The sequence below is a fragment of the Dermacentor albipictus genome, chromosome 1 (assembly GCF_038994185.2).
Source record: "Dermacentor albipictus isolate Rhodes 1998 colony chromosome 1, USDA_Dalb.pri_finalv2, whole genome shotgun sequence".
Taxonomy (NCBI): Eukaryota; Metazoa; Arthropoda; class Arachnida; order Ixodida; family Ixodidae; genus Dermacentor; species Dermacentor albipictus.
In genome coordinates this window covers 148,915,131-148,938,416 of record NC_091821.1, presented here as the reverse complement: position 1 = coordinate 148,938,416, position 23,286 = coordinate 148,915,131, and the positions used below count along the sequence as shown (strand labels likewise).

Genomic DNA, 23,286 nt, shown 5'->3' with positions numbered 1-23,286 from the left:
CATTTGAAGCATCTTCCTGGTCAGTTGCACAGTCCACGTACGATTTTTCGAACACCCTAGGGGCCGCGAAAACATCTGAAAAATGGGCCACTTGGAAAAAAAAATGCATGTCATTTACTGCCTTTAAGGGCTCAAACCGCCTCAGGCACACGTGAAAATGCTCTGAAGGCCTGTTGGTACACATATTAGGCATATCGGTTCTCGTACTATGACAGGAGATGCCGGGTACACGCATGTGTAATTAAGGAATACATACTGTGTCCCATGGCTATACGGTAGCTCCTTCCCACTTTTGTTATGCTTCACTGTAATACTTTTGCGTACGCTTCACCAAGCACTATTTCTGTACAGAGGCGAAGCTGACTTTCGGGAACCGCAATGCAACGCATCGTGCTTTCCTAGCTTCTAAGCCAATCGCGAGGAACACAAAGGCAGAGCCAGTACCACTGCTGACAGCAGCGAATGCATTCACAGAAGAACATGGCACTCAACGGCAAGAAGCTCAATAGCGAACGTCGAAGCAGCTAGGTCTAGCATTGCCGCAGTGGTGGCTACGGCTGCCAGCGAATCTGTGTGCGAGAGCGCCGGTTCGAGGCGGCGAGGCAATCAAAATGGTAGCGGTGGTGGCTTTGATTAATGCCGTTTCGGACCTGCGGTCAAGGCAAAAAGTCCGGAAAATTGGACGGCGAAGAATTCTTGCGTCCGAAGTTTCAGACATTCTGATACATTGACTCTATGGGGTTAGTAGTGGTGCCGCGAAGCCGTCCGAATTATCAGGCATCCGGAAAGTCAGTCGTTGACTGTACACTGGCAACTTCTCCAGCTGACGAGAGGGCGTCAAAGACGATTCATTATGATTCCTGTCTGTTACTCGAGTCAGCATTACCGCGACTTTCGACCCTTTCAATTAAATTACAGCTAATTTTCCCTGATAGAGGCATAAATTCCCTGAGTTTCCCTTGAGTTTTTCCAGACTACTCAAAATCCCTCAGAATTCCCGGTTTTCCCGGTTGGTAGACACCCTGTAAAGGTAAACTAAAGGTAAGCTCTTGGCTTCAAGAAGAGCGAGCTCTTCAAAAACAAACTAACTTTTTTGGGTCGTGTACTACTAAGAATATGAAAGAGTCTGTGATGCACATCGCTGAGCTTGTGAAACCATCTGACGTCCTTTCGCTTCGCATATTTTTGGGAGTAGCTGGCCATTACACAGCACTTATTCGAGACTATGCTAAGACACAGTGCTTAACAAGGTTGATGCAAAAAGATGTACCGTTTCGGTGGACAGAAGGATGCGATTGCGCATGCTAAGTGCTGGTACAAATTTCATCTGACCCTGTGCTTTGCCTTCCCGACTTTTCGCTTCCATATGCACAAAATACAGATGTGTTGCATTATGGAATGGGAGGAATTCTGTATCAGCAAGACTCTACCCAGGCAACCAATCAACAGCTTCACATGTTGGGTTACTACAGTTACACTTTCACCAAGATGGAAGTAAACTACACAACAATTGCGAAAGGAGCTCTTTATGTTCTAAAGGATATTCAGTAGAGTAGAACCCCATTCAAATGTTTTGGAAAAAAAAAACATGAGAAAAAACATACTAACTGGGAAGACGCATGATCCGAAGTAACTAAAAAAAAATTTGACAGACTCAACTACTGTTGATATTTACATAATGCGAAGCATCGCGTGGATCATTGCGGCACGAGATGCCGACGTGCATCGAACTGGTGGGGCTCCGGCGGCCTGAGATGCATTTTATTGTTTTTGTATTGCATGGTGTATTGCGTGATGCAACCGAAGGCGAAACGTGATGCCCACATCGTGCTGCCTGCAGCAGGGAATGGCAGCGTGTTAGGATTATCGCCTACTAAAAGCTTGCAGTGTGCTACTAGTGGCACTACGCATCATGTGCAGTAAAACAGATAGGTGAAGATGCTTATTGCAGTGGGTTTGGCGGCGATAGCTGTGAATGCACCGTGCTATGACCAGGGTGGAGATTTGCTGGTACCGGAATAAGAAACTGTGCCCGCCGTCATTTTCACGTGTGACGGACGGCTACATACTGTTCTCGATCGCGCACGCCTCACGCCTTTTCTTGTTCACATGGGCTCTAGCTGCCAGAAAACGTATATGATTGCAGACTGTGGCAGGAAATGGCGTCGTGTTTCGGTTATCACCTATTAAAAGCATGCGCTACGCTTCTGACAGCGCCACATGCTGTGGAACAGATGGGCGAAGATGCTTATCGTGATAGGATTGGCAGTGATAGCTGTGAATGCCGCATGCGACAACCCCAGAGAAGATTTGCTGGTACTGAAATGAGAAACTGAGTGTGCGCCGGCATTTTTATGCGAGACGGATGGATGAGTATTGAGGTGAAGCTGCCACAGAGGGCTATATACTGCGATATACTGATCAAGAAAAGCTATATACTGTTCTTAATCGCGCGCGCCTCGCCCACTTTCTTGTTTACACGAGATCTAGTGGCTGGAAAACGTATCATACGATTCCAGTTTGACGACGTAATGAATGTTCGCGCCAAAAAATTGTGTTTTCCAGGAATGTATGAACCGGTAAGAAATGAGTGTAACTCTATAGGGTAATTTTTTGTGTTCTCGATTGCAAACATTGGCACTGGGAAAACGTACGTAATGGGAACGTATCATCGAGGCTCTTATGTACTTCCGCTCCTACTTAGAAGAAACAAAATTCAAGCTCTATACTGATTACGAAGCACAGACACACCTTTTTAAGTTGGTAGAACTTAAAAGAAAAATTGCAAGCTGGGTGAACGACCTTCAGCAGTTTGACTGAAGTGAGTCACCGCCCGGGAGCTTCAATGAAAGATGCTGATGCTATGTCGAGGTTGGTGGTCACGCCTGTTTCATTTCACCAAGAAGCAATAAACGCCGCGAAAGTTGGAAAGGAACAGAAGCACTCCAGCACACAGCGACAGGGAAAGTTGCAGTGCCTCCCACCAGTCTATAAAAAATCTTGGATCTCTATCATATTAGCTCTCATTCAGTTGGACATGATGGGTTTTGGAGAACCTACATGAAGCTCACGGAGCGATTGACGTGGCCTCACACGAAACGAGACGCGAAGATGTATGTGCAATCATGTCATGTATGTCAACTGAATAATAATAATAATATTTGGGGTTTTACGTGCCAAAACCACTTTATGATTATGAGGCACGCCGTAGTGGAGGACTCTGGAAATTTTGACCACCTGGGATTCTTTAACGTGCACCTAAATCTAAGCACACGGGTGTTTTCGCATTTCGCCCCCATCGAAATGTGGCCGCCGTGGCCGGGATTCGATCCCGCGACCTCGTGCTCAGCAGCCCAACACCATAGCCACTGAGCAACCACGGCGGGTTAAACTGAATAAGGTAATCCAAAATCAAGAATGGGACTAGAGGTTATAAACAGAAATAAGGTGCCTCAAAGACTGGCCAATGTTTTGAAAGAAGGACCTACAGTAAAAGCTAGTTAATTCACAACTTGTTAATTAGAAATTTTAGATAATTCGAAGTAGTTGCCATGGTCCGTCTAACAATGTAACACATCCTGCTAATTCAAAATGAAATCTGCACTGCCACCGGTAATTTGAACTCCGCGCCATCGTAGACGAGGAGAAGGCTGGTGCGCAATAGCATGTTGGCGACAACGTCGCCGCGCAGCTTTGTTCTTTCCATCTGTGGCCGTCTGTTGCAGGTTGGTTCTCTGCCTCTCTGAAGACCTTCAAGATAAAAACGTGAACGCGGTGCTGTGTGTTTATTTATTAATTGCGATAGCAATTATATCGACATTCCAAGTGCATTTCTGCCATTGGCGTCCCCACCGCCCCACACCCCGTTATGTGCTAGTAGAAGCGTGCGAGGGGAGCCGAGGGAGCTGATGATCGCGGCTCAGTCTCGCCTGAGCCAAAGGGGCGAATACGAAAAGGAAGCACGGCGTCTTCTCTTGCGCGCGAGTCACTCAACATTGCGAGGTGCCAGGGAGGGGGAGGGGGGCATTCTCTCCGGCTCCAACTGTGCACGTGGTGGTTGCACGCGGTCGCATGGTTGTATCTTGAGAGCGATCTGCATTGGGGTAGAGCATGGTGCTATTCTACCACTGTGGGGCAGAACCTAGTTGCGTCGGCGACTCGTAGCTTTGTGTGCTGTGTGTTCTTGGTGCTCACTTTACGTTGAAGCAATAGACTGCACCAATGTCACTTCGCTCGCTGCTGTTGCCGCGTTTCCTCACGCCAGCATTTTGACAGCGAGTGTTCGTAGTAATCGGGTGTGATGTGTTCATGTTTGCTGCATGCACTGACACCATGCTTAGTATTTTAGATAGCAAGCGAATGTTTACAAGTTGATACGGCTGATAAAAGTGTTATCCTTACTTCATACTGCTCTCTGCTAATTTGCTATCGCAATCGATGCTTCGCCTTTTGGGCGAAGCTGCGTCTTTTTTTTTTCTTTTTTTCATGTCACATCTTGGAGGCTACGCTCTTTATTTACAAGGTCTTCTGCCGAGAAGCGGCACCAAGTAATATCTATAACACAGTGGCCATGACGTTTATCGGCGCTCACGGTACCAAAAAGCATAGTCTTTGAGATTTGTGGCTATTACTCAAAGGAAAGCATCGCTGGGATATGTGTTTGGATGCCACCTATACGAATACTCAGCAGCTTGCAGCCAGTGCATCTACGAACGTACAACGGAGAGCAACATAGCAGCAGATTGTGATGCGTTTCAAGAATGCATTTTAGAGTGCAGCTCTTATTCCTGCGGCAAGCGTCGGCGCGTGTCGCGTGAGGCCAGTCACGCTACGGCGCTTACGCTGCGCCAGCCGATATGCCGTGCCCTGGAAACTTCGACATCCAATTTGTCAGCTGTTCTCTTCGAAACATGTGCAGGATGATCCCCAACACGCGTACTGCTTTGAACGGCTGCCTGCGACCATCGGAGAAGTGGCGTGGGCACCTTTTTTTTCCGCGCCATGCCTTGTGGGTCGGCGCAGTCGGCGCGACAAACGCGCGGATGGAGCAAGAGCTATCTCTACTTAGGGCCGCATTGGCCACGTCCGGTTGCGATGGCTGCGCCAGTGCTTCGAACTATAGACATTGTTCTCGCCAACGTAACATAGTATGTGTGCGCGCATGCTCTCACGCTATGTCGGATTATGTATGCACCTTAACCGAGCTATTTTTTTTTTCTCTGACTTTCATTAGCTCCAATTTTGTATAATTCGAATTTTCGTAGCATTCCTGCAGAATTCAAATTAATGAGCTTCTGCAGTATCTTCATCTTGGAGAAAGATAGGTCCTCCTATCGAAATGTTGGCCAGCCTTTCTGAAGCACCTTATCCTTGTTTATAACCTTTATATTAACCTGAATAAGATTAAATTCAAACAACCAACCCAACAAATGACATTGCCGAAACATTCAGGGACACCACTGGAAGTTGTCCACTTAGACTTTGCCGAGCTCCGTAAGAAGTCAGAAGATGTGAAGAAAATGCAAGCATTCCTTGAGTGCGTAAAGGAGTGCAAAAAGGATGGTAGCAGCAAAGCCAGGAAGAGAGGATGCCAACAGTGTGATCTCATTGCCCAAGTGGAAAATGTTTGACAACATGAAAGTTTTGGTGTCGGATAATGGTCCAGCCTTTCGAAGCCATAAACTGCAGGAATGGGCAGAACGACGTGGGGTAACACCGAGATTCACTGCCCCGTGCCATCCAGCAGCTAATGAATGGGCAGAACGAACTACCGGGAACTTGAAGCAATACATCAGTATGTACCCAAGTTTCCCAGGAGGATAGAAGTGCTGCCTTGAAGCAGCGGTATCTCATCATAACCGATCACACAGAACTGGTCTAAGGATGTACACCACTTTTTGTTGCAAGTGGCAAACAAACTTATCTTCTTGCTGATGTATCCTTGGGAGTCGACAAGATGGTTGCTGCTTACAGAAACAAGGACAGGAGACTGCCAAGCAAACCACCACAAAAGAATGACAAGAAACTTTGATAAAAAGCCAAACACAATGTTACCAGTGCTGGAGGTAGGAAAAAATTAAATAATAACATGACAAAACCACGATCTGATTATGAGGCACGCTGTAATGTGGGCCTACGGAATAATTTGGACCACCTGGGGTTCTTTAATGTGCACCTAAATTTAAGTAGACGGGTGTTTTCGTATTTCGCCCCCATCAAAATGCAGCCACCATGGCCGAGATTTCTGGGATTTGATCCTGCAACCTTGTGCTTTGAATGTAGGAGGCTTGGTTCTCGTGAGAAAAGGACTATCAAACACTGGCTCTGTCTATAAAAGACCTTACTGTGTTGTAAAACCGCAAGTCAGCAAGGTAACTTAAAAACTGTCGGGTACATCGGCGTGGATGAAAATGAAGAATCAGCTTCCATAGAGAATGTGTTTTAAATACCATCCCAGGAGGGATGAAGAAAGAAAGGTGGGGGGAGCGAAGCGTGCTGAAAAAGAAGTCGGCGATCATAACAGGGAGTCGAGAAGTAGAGGAGAAGAATAAAGAAGTTAGAAATGGCGATTTGATGCTTGTTTGATGTATTTGATATGTGCAGGCTATTAGACAAGACGGCATTCTGAACCTGCTCCCTAAACTAGATGAGAAATAATGCCCTGGCCCTGATCAAATTTCTAACGCTTCTTTAAAGCAATATGCCAAGTGCTCCTTTTTTTCTTTTGGATATCTATGCTAAATTTATAGAATCCGGAGATGTTCCGAGACTGGAGGCAGGCTAAAATAGTACCAATTCACAAACAGGGTTCCAAACACTATGTCACTAATTAATGGCCGATCTCTTTGACAAGTACATGTTGCAAAACGCTGGAGCACATTTTAACTGCCCACCTAATTAAATTTGTGGAAGAAAACAACATTTTCGGTAAAAATCAGCATGGTTTCTGATGAGGGTACTCAACAGTCACTGTTCTCACCAAAGTTACACATGAAACCGGTGAATGTATTGATGGAAAGGGTCAAATACTGCATTTACTTGAATCTAGGCTGGCCTATTCTAAGCCAACCCCTGAATGTCCAAAGCCAGAAAAAATGTTAAAAACTTACCTCGAATGTAGGCCGAACAAGAAAGTGAGAAAAGCGTTCACAAAATGAAAACAGCGTTTATTTATTATAACCATGCCGAGCTCACTCTGCATTATCATCGCTGCTAGCCTCGTCGCTATATCCCAGACTACACTCACGCTTGCGGACGCGTGCCCATGCATGCGCAGACAGTGCAGCACGGCTCGCACGCATCAAAACGTGGTGCGATCTCGGAGAACAGCTCCTCTCTGTTGTCATGCGCTTATTTTCCTTATCGCTATGGGGTTGACGCACTGGAGTTTTAAATGCACCATGGCGGGACCTGGCAGTGGTCAATGAAGTTGGCTAGGTAGCATGGAAAATACACCGTCCCATACAGTAATACGAGTCTCGCTCGTTTTGTGCATAGTTCTTGCACTCAACAAGTATTCGACATGTGCGTAGGGCGTTGTGCGCTACTGAATGCAGCACAGGTCATGGAGTGAGGGCACTTTTTGTCCGATAAAAACATCGACAATAAAACGCCAGGTCCGCATGCTGAAGGCGTGCGGACCCGGCGAGCATATGCCAGACTGCGCCGGGCAGTGCCCTGTCCCCAAGCATCGTCACCACCGTTTTTGATGCGTGGCAAATTGTCATGAGGGTCGTGGGCCTGACATGCTGGAATTTTCAACACACTGTGCGACAACTTGTTCGCGCGAGACAAAATTGGCTGGGTGGTAGTATACAAGTCGCAGCTTTCCGCATTAAGTTACGCTGTCAGCGGGCTGTATACAGCCAGTCCCGTTTGCTTAGTGTGTGTGCTCAGGGTTCATTTCGTGTTTTATTTTGGTGTACAGCTATTGGAAAAAGCATCTGCGCTCGATGTGAATAGTCTGTGGATTATCTCGTTCAGACTGCTTAGCCATAAAAAATTATAATTTAACTTTAGCTTAACCATGAAAAATGCAGTCGTCTCTACAGGTGCATGCGGATGATATCTTTTTATTAGAAAACTGCTGCACACAGGAATTTACAGGACCTAAAGCAACTTCTTATGGTAAAGCAGCACACCTAATTAAGCGGAAGTTCATATAGACCGGCTGAAACTGTTTCAGAACGCGTTGCTGAGACATCAAGCAAAAAAAAAAGGGGGGGGGGGGGATGGACTGACGTGGCAAAGTAAGTTGCGGCAATAAGGTAGGGAAATGTACATAAAATGTGGTGTTTAAAAACAGCCTTTGTGACATTATATGTTACTGTAAACAAATCAATGACAACAAACAAAACTGTTGCTGCTGCTGCATTGTTCTTACTCTGAAAGAAAAGAGCTACTGTACGTCAGCCAGTGCTAAAGATACAGACACTCAATCACAGTATTTACTGATTGACATGTTTTGAAATGCGCTTTTGTGGTATAAGCATGCATGTGGCCAGCAGTCTCAGTGTCAACACATACCAGAGCCACTCAAGCCGAGTCACGGTGCTAATGCCAGCAGATTATTACATTAGTTTCGTTAGTTATTGTTGTTATTGCATTGTTATTGGGCCACAGTTATGAGTTGGTGCACATGCTTAACACTTTCGTGACCGCACCTATTCCCGTCGATAGTATGTTCTCGGTGGTACAAGTTAGAATTTTGGTGCCTCTCCGAGCGCTTAGGACAGCTAGCGCCATCGAACAGGTTAAAGAGAGACTATTTTATCAGGTTCAGATTTGTGTTTCTCTTTTCCACCGTGTAGGGATTTTTAAAGCACCTGCATGGTCGGGGTGACGAGCACTCGTTGTTTTCGAGATGGCATTTACGTCGTGCACATCCGCTCCATGGAAACGGTGAGTTTCGACGGATTCCAACGCATCTGGGCTCGAATTTGTGGATGATCACAGCACCACAAACTCGGAAGACGACTTCGATTCGTCCGACTTCAGTACAGACGACGACAGTGCAGCAAACTGCCGTGGAACATCGACACGTATCTGCCGGTGAGTTTTGCTTTCTTCTCGGACCGTGTTATCGCATCGTAAGGATTTCCGCCGTGTTCTAAGGGTTACAGTTCCTATCTGCAGGGTGTCAATGTCATTCAGACAGGACCATTTGCTGGCGGCCACGCAGAGAGTGGAGTTTTGTATATGAAGACCGCCGGGAGTGGACCTTGGAATCGCGCTCCGGAGTGCTGCGCGGCGGTTCGTAAGAGCCGTCAATTTCTTGTTGTTTTTCGCCGCCGAAATCATCAGGGATATATGCAACAACACAAATAAGTATGTGTGGATGCATATTTTCGAGAAGCCCACGTACAGCGAGAGATAGATCGCGGAAGGAAGTCACTCAAGAGGAGATGCTCAAGTTCATCGGACTTCTCGTATACATGGGAATCGTGCAAGTCCCATGCTTGCATTGTTATTGGAGCACATGCAGATTGTTCTCCGGGCTTTTTCTGCCTACAGTGATGCCAAGGAAATGGTTCGAAGCGTTGCTTGCCTTCCTGAGGGTTTCTGATCCAGGGAAGACGACCGTCGCATCGCATGGCAAGCTTCACCGCATATCCTCTCTGCTTCAGCACATCAACGATTCTTCCACGTTATTTTTTCAACCGCGTCGGAACCTCTCCGTCGGGGAGAAAATGGTGAAATCAAAAGGTCGGTCTGAATTCGCCAGTGCTTGAGGGATAAAGTGTTACAAATTATGGGTTTTGGCAGATTCAGAAACGGGGTACACTGTTCAGTTCAGCGTCTACACGGGAAAGCACGAAGAGCCTAGCGTGCAAGGTTTGGCATTCGATGTTGTGACGCGGCTGTGCAAAAATTATCTTGATCAGGGTTGCATCATTTCTTTGGCCAATTCCTACACTTCCACATCTTTGTTTGTTAATTTACTGGAGCGCAAGACACTTCCATGTGGGATAATGTGGAAAGATCGGCGTGGCTTTCTAAGTGAACTCAAAGGCACACAGTGGGAAAAGAAGGCGAAAAGCGAAAAGAGAAGGCAGAGTTCGATGGCTGCGGGAGCAGGATGTTTTGTACTTGCAATGGAAAGACAGGCGGGTTTTGAATATGTCTACCGCGCAGACAGCGAATAAACTCGTCCTTACAAAGCGAAGAAAGAAAGTTGGGAATATGAGGACAGAAGTGTCCGTGAAGAAGTCGGTGCTGATCAAGAAATACAATGTGGGCATGCTTGGAGTGGATAAATCTGATCAGCTCATCGGATCCTACAACATTCTTATGAAGTCCGTGCGTTGGTGGAAGACACTGTTTTTCCACTGTATCGATATAGCTGTAGTAAATAGCTTTATGTTTGACGAGCATCATCAGCAGCATCCAGAAGTCCCAGAATTATCGCGAAGTTTGCACTTCAACCAGTTTGCCTTCAGGCTAGAACTAATCGACCAGCTGCTGGGATATGATGAGCCACATTTTGCGGACCCCCCAGTTGCGCCTGTTGTTCCCTCTCGGAGCGCACCTTAGGTTCAACAGCATCAAATACAAAAAAATGGAAAGATATAGAAAGTGTAAACTGTGCTATGAAGAAAGAAAAGTTGCGCAGAAAACAAATCTGTGAAACGTACAGCTAACCTCTGTTTCACTTCATCGAGAAACTGCTTCGCACGGTGGCACGATAGACGACACTAGGTCTAATGTTTTCTTGTGTACCTGAAGAACTTTTGTAGATACAGAGCTAATATTTGCAGGCTGATTTCATATGGCCCTTTTGTTGAAAATGTATATTTCGATTTTTTTAAATATTTTTTTTTGTGCAAAGCAGCATTGATGTTTTTATCGATCTTTCTCATTTTTGTTGCAATTTTTTCGTTTTGCTTAATTTTTTCGTACTATTATTAACAGAAATGTTGTTTGAAATTAATACCGTTGGAAAGATAATTTCTTCTTCTACAATTTGATATCATACACTTCAACATGAATCATTTCCTGTGGCAGGAAAAAAAAATAATTACCAGACTACCCTAAAACTACTGATTTTCCCGCAGTCATGAAAGTGTTAAGCAAATAGACACATTGCAGCAGTCAGCTGTTGCAGCTTGGCATCGTGCGACTTGAGCAGCACACGCATTGAAAGCGGTAGCGCACCGAAACGATGTCTGCAACTTCTCGTGTGCAGTGCACGCATTCAGCACAGCGCTTTGCTTCCTTGGCAATGGAAGGCATGCTACAATCCCTCCCATACACAAAATTCTCCAAAATTTCTACTGCAGCGAAGCTGAGACGAGCAGATATACCGTGTCGCCATGCATTCACCAGCAGGGCATTGCGTATTGTACTATCCGAAACCTAAAAATGCAACATAGAGGGCTCTGTTGACAGGCATTTCCGCAGCGCCGCCTGGGCAGCCCGTCAGGCGCACCATCTCCTTGTTGCAGCGCACACAAAAAGTGTCTCCCATTGCCCCCTGCAATGACGGACATTTTTCTCATCGATGCTGAAGTCCCGCCTGGCTCGAACAACTTTTCGTATGAAAGTGGCACTATAGTGGCATCGCTTGCTTGGTGCCATTACGATAATGCATGCCGATACGACACAGGTCAAAATAGTGATGTCGCTCGTGTACTTCAGTTGGCTACTGGAGCAGCTAGTAGCGGCTGCGATACTGACTTTTCTAGATGGCGCTAGCTATGCACCATACTTATCATTTTCGATTACAAACTGCCATGTTTTTAAAAATCCTTGAATCTAAGCTGACCATAGCGTTTGGTATATGATTATTTTTGAAAAAAAACTATTGGCCTAGATTTGAATAAATAAGGCAGCTATTACCTTTATCGATTTCTGCAAAGCATTCAATATCCCACAAAAAGCTGCTCATGAAGCTGTCTCATTTCCTGGGTAATAATCAGCTATTCAAATGGATAGAGGCATATTTGTCGGAAGGGGAACAATTTATTTCATTAATATATATCTGTTTGCAGTACCAATAAATCAGTTCAATTGGGTGTGCCGCAAGGACCTGTTATAAGCCCTTCACTTTTCTCCATTTATATTAGCGATAGGGGCATAAGTTTTTCACCACAAATAGCCATCGAACATTATGCAGATGACACCATTGTGAATGCTAAAATATGCACCCTTAATGACCAGCAGGAACTTAGTAACCACTTACACAAAGTCAGTCTCTGGTGTGAGGAGTGACAAATGGAGCTGAACACATCAAAAACTGTTTGTATGCATATGGCGCGCAAAAAAAAATCTGTTAATTTTCCCTTACAGCATCAATGGAACAGAATTAGCTCAGGTTAAGGAATTTAAATACGTACCTAGGGATTCATCTCACACATGATGTGAACTGGTCGGCACATGTTGCAAACATTTGCAGTAAGGCCATGAGTAAACTTTGGTCATTATGACAATAATTTCATGACACCACCCCAGAGGTAAAAACAATGGCCTACAAAATAACTGTACTTCTTGTACTGACTAATGCAAGTCATGTTTGGGAACCATACACTCAACAAAATGCAGTAAAATGTGACTGCATACAAAATAAGGCCTTAAGGTTTATCTTTAACGGAAACACTACAATCCAGTCCGTCACCCAACTTAGTAGAGCTGGCCTCATGACTGTCAAGCAGAATATGCAGCTTAACTGGCTGACATTCTCTTTTCACGTATTAAAGGGACACTAAAGGTTACTATTAAGTCAACGTGGACTGTTGAAATACCATCACACAAACCTCGAAATGCTTGTTTCGTGGCATGGAGAGACTTATTTTAAGAGAAAATGCGTTCTGAAGCGTCCGCGTACCTCTAGCGCAGTTCAAATCGCCCGCCCTCTGATCGAGGAGAACTGACATCATGGTCTCATAGTGACGTTGCGCCATCGGTGAGTAGAACGGCGTCCGCAGACGGCGCTACGGCTTTTCTGCGCAAAACGCAAACACGCGGCCAGAAACAGAGCCAAGACAGTGCCGACAGAAGAGCGAAAGCGGGAGTATGGTGGCTAGCGGAAGGAGAAACTAATTACGTCCCACGGCACACGGAAAGTCCGTTTTCGTTAAACTATAGGCTGCGGCGAGCTCGCAGCGTGGTCGGCGTGGTCTGTAAGAAGTGACGAGCCTTTCCGCACTCGCAACAGGGCATAAAAAAGTGCGAATCGACGCAAAACTCGGCCTAGAAACGTGCTTCGCCACAGCCGACCCAGATGTCGTTTCCCGCACCGCCACCAGGCGCCGCTACTATACCTCAAGCTCCAACGCAAGACGCCCATAAGCTGGTACTTCATTGTATGACGCAAACTTCGACGCTCGTCGCAATGGACCCTGACACCGACAGATTGGCTCGCGATGGTGGACTCAACTTCAGCGATTTGAGCACGGAAGAGCGCGACCTGCTGCTGAGGGCTCGCATTGCCGGCGTCGTTGCGTACTACGACGGCGGCCTCGACACCGGCTCTCCGGAGCGGGAAAGCAACGAGGGCTTCCCACGACATCACATGGACGTGGCATTCTCGCTGCTTGTTCCAAATGAAAGTTTCGCGAGCCAGCAGAACCCTCACAGCACGACGCGATAACGAAAGTACTGAAACTCCAAAGCATGCGCGGCGCAGAGTCGTGCGTGCAGAGTCGAGCGAAAACGAAACCTTTCGACCACCCATACTACTGAAGGGTAACGTCAAAATCTTATTTTTTGTTAGAATCGAGTAGACGTAGACAAGTAGCATTTTCTTCTGTCTTATAATCGAATGAAATGATATTTTTAATACGAGTAGTTGAGTATTAGTAACATAAATTACGGGGAGACCTTTCGTCATCGGTTTAGTACCGGAATGTCGCTGGGGGGTCTCAAATCGTGTCATGCATTTACCTAAATTTCTCGGTTACTAAAGCTCTGCTCGCGATTATATTGACGCCTTAGACGTTCTAGAACATTGCTCTACCACTTTAACTTGACTTTCTGGTAACCTTTAGTGTCCCTTTAAGTAGGGACTATTGAGTAAACTTAGAAAAACACATCACACTACAGAATCGTGCTAACACCAGAACAATGCATTCAAAACATAATAAACACATAATTATATAATAGAATCATTCAAACATTCGTTCTTGTTTCAACGCATAGACAATTGGAACAACTTGCCACGAGAGATAGTAGAATGCCCTGATTTACAAGCTTTTGAAAAGGCTGTTACCAATTATTTTTAAAGGGTTGAAAATACATCTTAAAGTTGCTGGCTGTTTGTCGTTTGCAGTTGTTTGGGGCATCACTTGTCTTTTTCAAAATTCCTCAATTATTTTTATTGACCTATACAGTGATTTACTTATTAATTGTAACTCGAATTATTGTTTTTGTATTTGTTTATATGTTGTGCCTTCCTGTCCTGGTTATTTTTTATTGAATTGCTTGAATATGTACTATGTTTAGTTTGTACACGACAACAATGTAACTGCAACTTCTGTCTTGGCAAGTGCTGACAGTATGAATAAGAATAAATAAATAAATAAATAAAATAAAATAGCTACTGCGCATGTTTAAGTGTAGCAAGGGCCTCAGTTATACACAGAACAACAGTTCTCTAACACAAATGCCGTAATAAAGAAAGTGAATCCAGGAGCCTGGCAAGCAGTGCTGGATGCATCACTTCCTTTTTCTAGTTTTTCAATGCACATTCTCATACTGCAACACTAAGTTTTCAAGCTATGGGAAAAGGTAAAACTTGAGTCACAAACAAATAATTAGGTGCATACAGCTTGTCATCTAGACAGTAAAGAACAAGACTTTACTAAGAGTGATGGTTTTTCATATCTCGTAGATGTGTTGATGGAGCCTAAGGAGTGTGCAGACTGCTTACAAAACCCAAAAATATATTGCAAAAATACAATTCAAAGTGAAAAAAATGGCTGTGGCTTAGGTAAGGTTAAGCCCAGGATGCGAAGCATACTAGCCTTTATTTTAGTTGTTGAACCACTGTTTAGCCTGGTGAACTGCTGTTGCTTGGCTATATTTGGTTCGGCTAGACGAAGAAACAACTCATGCATTACTGCTTCGCCTTCAAGAGTGGAACGCGACAGCGTTCCCGTCGACCCGCCAAGGGGTGAAAGACAATGGGCTACAGGGCAGCGACTACGCGCCCCGCATTGGACGCGGTGAGCGTCGAGCAAATCAGCGTTCGGCGCGGCAACGAAATGTGCGCCTGAGCAAGAGACGCACGCCTTAGAAACAGCTCGTTTCTAAGGCAACACCGCATTCACTAGAGGCGCTTTTGTACCGCTTTGAAGCATCGTACTCGTGGCTCAGTGGTAGCGTCTCCGTCCCACACTCCGGAGACCCTGGTTCGATTCCCACCCAGCCCGTCTTGCAAGAGTTGAGCCAAAGCCACTTCTCCTCTGTCGTGACGTCACGGTGTCACGTGGTTTCAAGGCGACACCGCCGCGCCTGAGGAGCTGGGTTGAGCTCTCGTAATATGCTTCGCATAAAAAAAAGAGGGCTCTTTGCCAACAGATTGACGAAAAAAACAGAAGATGCAACGTCCAAGTCCCCCACACTTCACTCATGCAATACACCCGCCACACACACCAACTGCGAGGATGATCTTGGCTCCTGTGTTGGGTGGCAGCAACAACTTCACCATGCTGATTGCAAGGTGCATGGAATTCCCGTTCTTCTATATTAAAATGACAACACTTCCACTTCCACTGACACACTTGCTGGAAATTGGCAATCAGCAGTGGATCCAAACTCAATATCTCTAACAATGCAAGAATGCAAGCATGAGCAAGTGTGAAGACTAGATGTTGAATGGGAGGATTGACACGTCTAGGTTTCCAGTGTTGCAGCTGACTTCCATGCTCGGCTGCTTCTACTGCTGACCATTTTTTTTAATTCACCATTTCCAACTTCTAAAGTTCTTGCCACTGGATGCTCCGGGCCGCACACTATATGGGTAGTGGGCAGTGGCCTGGCAGGTAGTGTAGTATTGTAACTGTCGGATGCGGGTGTTGTTGTAGAAGGTAGTGGGTAATGGGCCTTTGTCTACTTGGCAAGACAGCAGCAGCCAGCACCCGCAAAGTGGGGTGAAGAGGCAAAGAAAGCTTCACTTTCAAACTTTCAAATATGCACGGATAAGAAAAAAAGAAAAAAAAAATGGGCTCCAATCCACGTTGTGAAGGTAGTTGTCCAGCAAAGCTGTGGTATCACCTGATTCGATAGACCAATGTGATGTAGCCTTGAACTGGGTCCTGCCGAGCCTGAGCATGACGCCGTTGTGCATATTGACGTTGCTGTTCCTTTAGTTGTTCATCGGATTCGCACTACTCTTCAGGCGTCCTAACTGTGTGTGACTCGCTTTGGGCATGAACAGCTGCGTCCTGCCTAGCCAGAGCACGACATCGTTGTGCATATTGACATTACTGTTCCCGTAGCTTCTCTATGGCGTTGGGCTGCTAAGCACGGGGTTGTGGGATCGAATTCCGGCCACGGCAGCCGCATGCGAAAGCACCTGTGTACTTAGATTTAGGTGCACGTTAAAGAACCCGAGGTGGTCGAAATTTCCTGAGTCCCCCACTACAGTGTTGCCTCATAATCAGATTGTGGTATTGGCATGTAAAACTCTATATAATTTCTTTTTTTTTTCCTGTCGCCGCTCATCGTGTTCATGCTGCTCTTCTGGAGTCCTAACTAGCGTGGTCTTTCCATAGTGCTATCAGAACTTCAATGAAATCACTTGCTAGGCAGGTTCTTCTTTTACATTCGAAAGCATAGTTACGTCACTTCCTGCTTTGTATGTTACAGTTGCAACTCCAGATTAACTGCGGCTTATGCAACCACAATCTTTATTGGGAAATGCCTGCGGCTAACACTATGCGTGAAGGCAAGCTTTCTGGTTCTTTTTTCCTTTCTTTCCCCTGCACAGCCAGCTTCGCTGCTGCCATGGATGTGAGCACCATCTGGTGGTCCTGCAAGGAACCCAGTGGTGCACACAGCGCATGCCTCCCGCTGTGATTGGTTGAGTTTTTGCCCACAGACACGACGAATGCATAGGGGGGTAGAGATATACAGCTTCACTGTAAAAGAAAAGTACACTTACAGATGGTGGTCCTGAGCTGCAGATGTCCAGCATGATGTAATCTACCAGCTGTAGGGTAAACAGGCCTGCATCTAGCCTCCGAAGATAGAACTTGTCTTCCTGATCTAAGTGATCCTCATCATCATGAAACTTTGGATTCTGAAAGAGATATTGCAGCATTAGTATTAAAGATAACGTCACAGGAATTCAATACTTCAATACTCCAAACACAACCAGCAGGCCAACAATAGTGTATAGACCCATATGGGGCAACAGGAAATGATGTATAGAGAAGAGGTGGTGGTGGTGGTAATGACAGCAGCAGCCATAAGCAGCCAGGAGCAGCATAAAAAAAAATCCCCACAGAAGGCGAATCCTTCAGAATTACAACTTATGCAGTGGACCTTAGCCACCTGAATAGGGTTGGTAATACTGATGAATGATTAATCAATTAAATGTATCCTGCAAAATGATTAATCTTCATCGATGTCCACCTTTCATTTAATCGATTTAATTGATTAGACCTGTTCGATTAAGCGTTTGTGAGGGTTTGGCAGGATTGGCACGAAAATTTTGAAATAGTACTGGAGTAGTGGAGCACAAGCAGTGGCTGTTGCACGGCTGTGGTAGAGAGGCTGTCGACTGTTTTCCAGAATCCTGAGTTTTGCCAAGTCGAGCGCTTCCCCTCTCTTCTCCCACACCGCACATGCCACGACGCCATCTAAAGCCAGACTATAGCAACCCAGTCGTTGATTGTCGTGTCACTCCTAGTTCACCAATGACGTGGCACAGCATGTGCGCCAGTTTGGAGCATGTATTTGACATAGCGATGGAGTTCATGTCCATTCCAGCAAATCTATAGCGTCCAAGCATCTATTCTCGCATGCTGCAGTTGTGTGGCCATTCAAAAGGTGTCAGCTTCAACCACACATCCCAGCCAATTGACATTCCTTCGCTCTGTAGAAAAGAGCATGGGGCTTAAAATTCCAAAACCAGTAATTTTCTTTTCCCCGGTGCATACTGTAATTTCTTGCATAATTCAGTTGGACTACACCTTTTACTTTTGCCATTTTTCTTTCTTGTTTAATGGTACTGTACAGAGATTCACTAGTGCCACGTATTTTATGTAATTTTGTACTAAGTGCCATTTTACAACATATATTGTTTACCTTTTTAAAAGCTACTATTGCCAACTATATTGAGTCTTTAACAAGTTAAACATTATACTTTACCAAACAGTCATACACTCGTGTTTCAAACTTGGTTCCAGCTCTCAAACATTAAAACAGAGTCCTAGAAAAGTAGATCACTGTTTCAACATTTTTAAAAGTACCCAGCAAAAATTGGTATGGTTTTTTTTACTAAGACACTTGTAAATGTTGAAAATTCAGGATCCCTTTGTAATCCCCAGCTCACAAGCTTTGGTTGAATATTTAGAGGAGCACATTCCTTGCAACTGATCTGCCATAGGTAATGATGTTATGGATATGTATTATCGTTACCTGCTAGGGGATTGTCAAGGATTGTATTACAAAAGATAACGATGAGCTTCAGTTTACTGGGACTTGTGGAATGTGTCTCAGTGGCTTTTAAAAAGCCTGTCTATTTATACTTGTCAGCAACCATCATAGCATGGAAGGGAAGTGTGCACGCAGGGAAATCTCACATTTGCATCGGTTCACTGGCGGACTTTTTCTTAGCTTTGCTGATTGTGAACTTGATTGATTATGCACAAAAGCTGTCAGTAGGTTGACGATTATCTGGCTTTTTCAATAAACCTGAATGCCCTACATGGCTAGATGATCTCTTTGGGTCTTTTGGTGGGGGTTCGGACATCACTTATAAATGTCCTCAGAACAAATGCATCCAGTGTTTAGTTCTCTGTCTGAGATTTTGTTCTAACCTTATGTACTAGGTCTGCTCACTGTGATTAAAAAAAAAGCACTTTTATATGCTTTTGCTTCTGTTAATCCTGTAGTGTTAATCCCTCAAGGTTTTGATGGCAGGTGCAGAACTTATGCAAAAACATGTTCCAAGAAAGCTCTGCAGGTCTGAAAGAGCTCTTCAAACCCATACCTAAAACCAAGGAGATCTCACTTCACAGTAACCGACATCTGCAATAGCAAAGAGCGGTCTTGCAAGTGATTTCTGCCAATTTTTTTCTCTCTAGTAACTGCCAAAGAATTAGAGAGTACCTCACCTATATACCCCACTCTGCTAGCTGCTCACCTACATAAAAAAAAAAAACTAGGCTTGTGCTATATTTTAGAAAAATCTATTGAATATTATGTTATTCATATTTGCTTCGGTTTGAATTTCAGCATTCAGAATTCTCTATGTACATATTTCTAACGAATGAACATAAATTTGAAAACATTTAAAATCAACAGTCTCAGTTCCAGTGGGCAAATTGCACTTGTACTGAGACGGCTCAGCGCTAGGTCAAGCCAAACATGATGACATTGTTTTCAGCCGCTGATTGATTTTTTGGACCTACTCAATTATTTGAATATCCCCGTGGCACTGCCACCTTCTCTACTGAACCAATGTATAATGGTGACCGAAGTTTTAGACACTGTACTTTGTCTTGCTTTATTATTTGATCATGATCTATAGATAAAATGCCGGAAAATGGTGGCTGCGAAGAACGTTTATGTCATTCAGGCTGCCCCTTGTACTCCAGTTTTCATTAGCAATGTGGTTTATCAGCTTCTCAAGAGTCTTATGGCCGCTGTGAATAGATGTGCATCAACTCGGCACTAAACCCTAACTTCGGTCGCAGACACCAAGTGAAGCAATGTTCTTTACACTGAACAACCACAGCAGTGTGGCTGTGATAAAACGTGACTAAAATTCATTGCACCCTGACGTGGTGGGCGAGTGACAAACTGTCAAAGAAGTGGCATTTGGCTCTGCAGGCAACCAGCAGATAACTGCGTGCATGCCTAGCAAGTTTGTCTGTACACTTAGAGGACAAAAGATGTTAAGCTCGTGTGTAGGCACAAAGTACCGCGCTTAATTTGCGCAATTCGCCCTTCACTGTCAGCTTCACACAGTCAACATCACATGTGATATCTACATTTCGCAACATGGTGACGAAGCACGACACACATCGGACCACACGATGGGCAAACCTGAACCGCCCCCGCAACCTCGACCATCATAAAATTTTAAATCGACTGAACCACAACACCGAGCCAAAGTCTGCAAGCAAGTTTTACATACTGCTGGAGGTGTAAAATGAAAATACCTGACTATAACAGCACTTTAAAAATAAGCCCTTGCCCAAGATAAAATCGTTTTCATTTTCGTAAGTAAAGGTGCCATTTTATTTACGATTGTCGAGGAAAGTGGCAGCTACAGAGCAATCAGTGAGCACCCCACCATTTGATTGAACGATCGACAGTCAAACCGTATTATAATGAAACAGGTCATCATGAAGTAATAGTAAATAACCTTGAAATTACTATAGAAACACATTTATTAAAATAAAATTTTAACAAAGCAATAGTTTTCTAGAAATGGATATAAGAAACCATTCTTGTTCAGAATGAAGATTTACTAATCACTTCGTGCCCATAATGCTGAAATCAAGTGGTATGCAATAGAGCACTGCACATGTCGGTTTTTCTGCCCCAGGCCTGGTCCGAGCCCCAAAGTGCCATGCGCTGGCCCGGCCTAGCCCGGCCCGGTGGTTTCATACCTGGCTGGCCTGAAAGATTTGGGCCCTCTATGACCTGGCCTGACCCGGCCTGGTCTGACTCATTCGCCCCAGAGCCGAAATAAAGCATGGTCTAGTTTTCAGTTATTGTGAAGACAGCAGTTGCACAAAGATTCTTTACTAAAGGCAGATTTGACTGTGTAAGGTTTTCCACTTGTGGGGTCTCGCCCGTGCTCTTGGGAGAAAGGAACGACAACACAGTGGTGCAGACAATCACAAGGGCACTTATTGCACCTTTATACACTAATACCTGCTAGCTGACTCACAACACATAGAACATGCCAATAGGTGCGTGACAAATCGAGGAAGTCCGACTCACCGCGGCCGGATAGCGAGCGAATATGTTTGCCTCATGTTAGACACCAACGCCTGGTCGTTCGCGTGTACAGTCATGCGAACGGTGGCGTGTTCAAACGATCATGTTCATCCATTCTGGTGTAGGCCTCGCGAGACGGTCTCGCAGAAGCATGGATCAGTGAACGCATGGGACGTCAGCTACGCTTACCAACCCCAAGCCCAAAGAAGAGCTTACTCCATGTCGTGCCCGACTAACGCCGCCGTTAGGGGGCATTAGCAGCGCAATGCTCACGCCATCTCTCATAATGCACAGCAACCAAACTGACCTCTGCCAGCACTAAGCCACGCACAGAAGCTGGATTACAGGAGACGCAAGAGCCACGCAGGAAAAACAAAATCAGGGGACGCGCGAGAGTCGAACGTCCCCACACACTGTAGTTATTGATGAGAAATGCACAGGTAAACGAGACAGAAAAAAATTATGCAGATCCAACGCACATTTTGGAATCTATGTGAAGCGGTTAATGAAATACTATATGTTCGCCATTTTCATTCCTGCATCTTTGGCATAAAGGAAACTGGCGTGCATGCATGTGCTCTCGCACGCCCATGCTACTCAACGTGATAAAGCTTATATGGTCTTGCGTTTCTTCATTTTGTATTTATTTTAAATGTACTACCTGCTTCTTGGTCAATCCCCCGTTGTGGGTTTGTGCTATAGCATGAAAATCATTCAACACCACCAGTTGTTCAGAGGTGCTAGCATCTCTATGGAATAGCCTAAAGTCATTTGAAATCATGTTTGCGCTCACAGGGGGTGCAACACTTGACTTGTTTAACTCCAAGTGGTCGCTCACGTGGTCACACGTGCACAGTCTGCTACCTTCAATGCATGGGTGGAGGAGATGCTAATATTTTTTACAGCCACCACTCTAGCAGTTATGGTAGCTTAAAGACAGCCCTACACGGTCAAAGTTCAGAAATACTAAGTTTTCTTTTTCTTTGTCTTCGGTTGCAGTTCTTCGGTAGTGGTTTGTGTATTCACATACATTGGGGTGCGTGCAGTCGTGATTTCGTATGGCTGCGCGCGGTGCCTCTTCTCACAGTGAATCCTAAAAGATTTCTCCTTTTGAATAGTATCTAAAGCATTTCTTCTTCTGATGAAACTTGTTTTTGTTACAGCAAATAGGAAGCCATAAATTTTACTATACATTTTTCTCAATCTTTATTGCATAGCGTATTTGTGTGTTTACTGTTGGTATAAGTAAAGCGTTTCTGAGACAAAATATTGCTTGCAATAAATTTTTGCTGTATTCATGAGTTTTAAATCATTTCTTACTACTGGAAACTGCAATAAAAATTTGACCCCATGGGCATGGTTTTCGCAAAAAAATTTGACCCTCAAATGATTAAATGGATTTTAGAATTAGCCAGAAAAGAAAAAAAAATAAGAAAAAGAAGGGGAAAACTGCACTACAGAAGCATGTCATATTCATTTCTTGTGAAGCAGGACTACTTGCAGTAATCGCTGATGCGGATTGCTTTGTATGGTAGTTTGCTGCACCAAGTGTCATCATCTCTAGCCAACTAATCATGCGCAGCATCTCACAGTCACCAAAGCTACACTCAACCAAGCTACAGATGGTGCTCAGGAACTCGATAACCATCAGTAAAGCGGGTGCACGACTCGGCTTAATGTCATTCCTCCCATCACTTACTGGCGCACTGTTGGTGACTTCGTCTTCCATGTCAGCTTACAATGTCTGCAAGTCTGCTTCTATATTCATGCAGTCGATGAAGCCTAGTCTGTCTGGTCCGTCACTCCTGTCACAGTTAGTCTTCATACATTGGCAGAAATAGGCTTGTGGCTGTGATTTTTCATGTGGTCGGGATTCCTATGCACACAGCACACCAGCAGTGGAGAAAATGTAACAGCATGACAACACATGCAATGCAGCTGGTATTGGCTGGTATGCACAAGGAAAAATATGGAAACAAAAAAGCAAAATCGCCATATTTATTGACGATAATGCTTTGACCCACTTCTTTATAGCAAGTGAAAACACCTACAATTAATGCCCACAATCACACAACAGAAGCACTTTGCAAACCTGTACGACTTATCAGTGCCCACATCGCGAAATCTAGTGCTTGCTCAATCAGTGGGGTCTGAATTTCAGTCAAGCAA

The 23,286-nt window shown here is 44.8% G+C and overlaps 1 protein-coding gene across 2 annotated transcripts in view; it reads right to left on the bottom strand.

Annotated features, from left to right (window-relative positions):
- Positions 1-23,286, bottom strand: part of LOC135903008 (beta-catenin-like protein 1) — a 167,753-nt gene that overhangs the window by 13,980 nt on the left and 130,487 nt on the right. The window contains exons 15-16 of one of the 2 annotated variants that reach the window (XM_065433363.1): positions 22,817-22,993; positions 17,103-17,239 (exon numbers count right to left, since the gene is read on the bottom strand). In XM_065433363.1, coding sequence (XP_065289435.1) covers positions 22,853-22,993 — 141 coding nt within the window. In that variant the 3' untranslated portion in view covers positions 17,103-17,239; positions 22,817-22,852. Of the gene's footprint in view, positions 1-17,101; positions 17,240-22,816; positions 22,994-23,286 lie in introns of those variants that run through there. The other variant, XM_065433362.1, reaches the window with a different exon arrangement.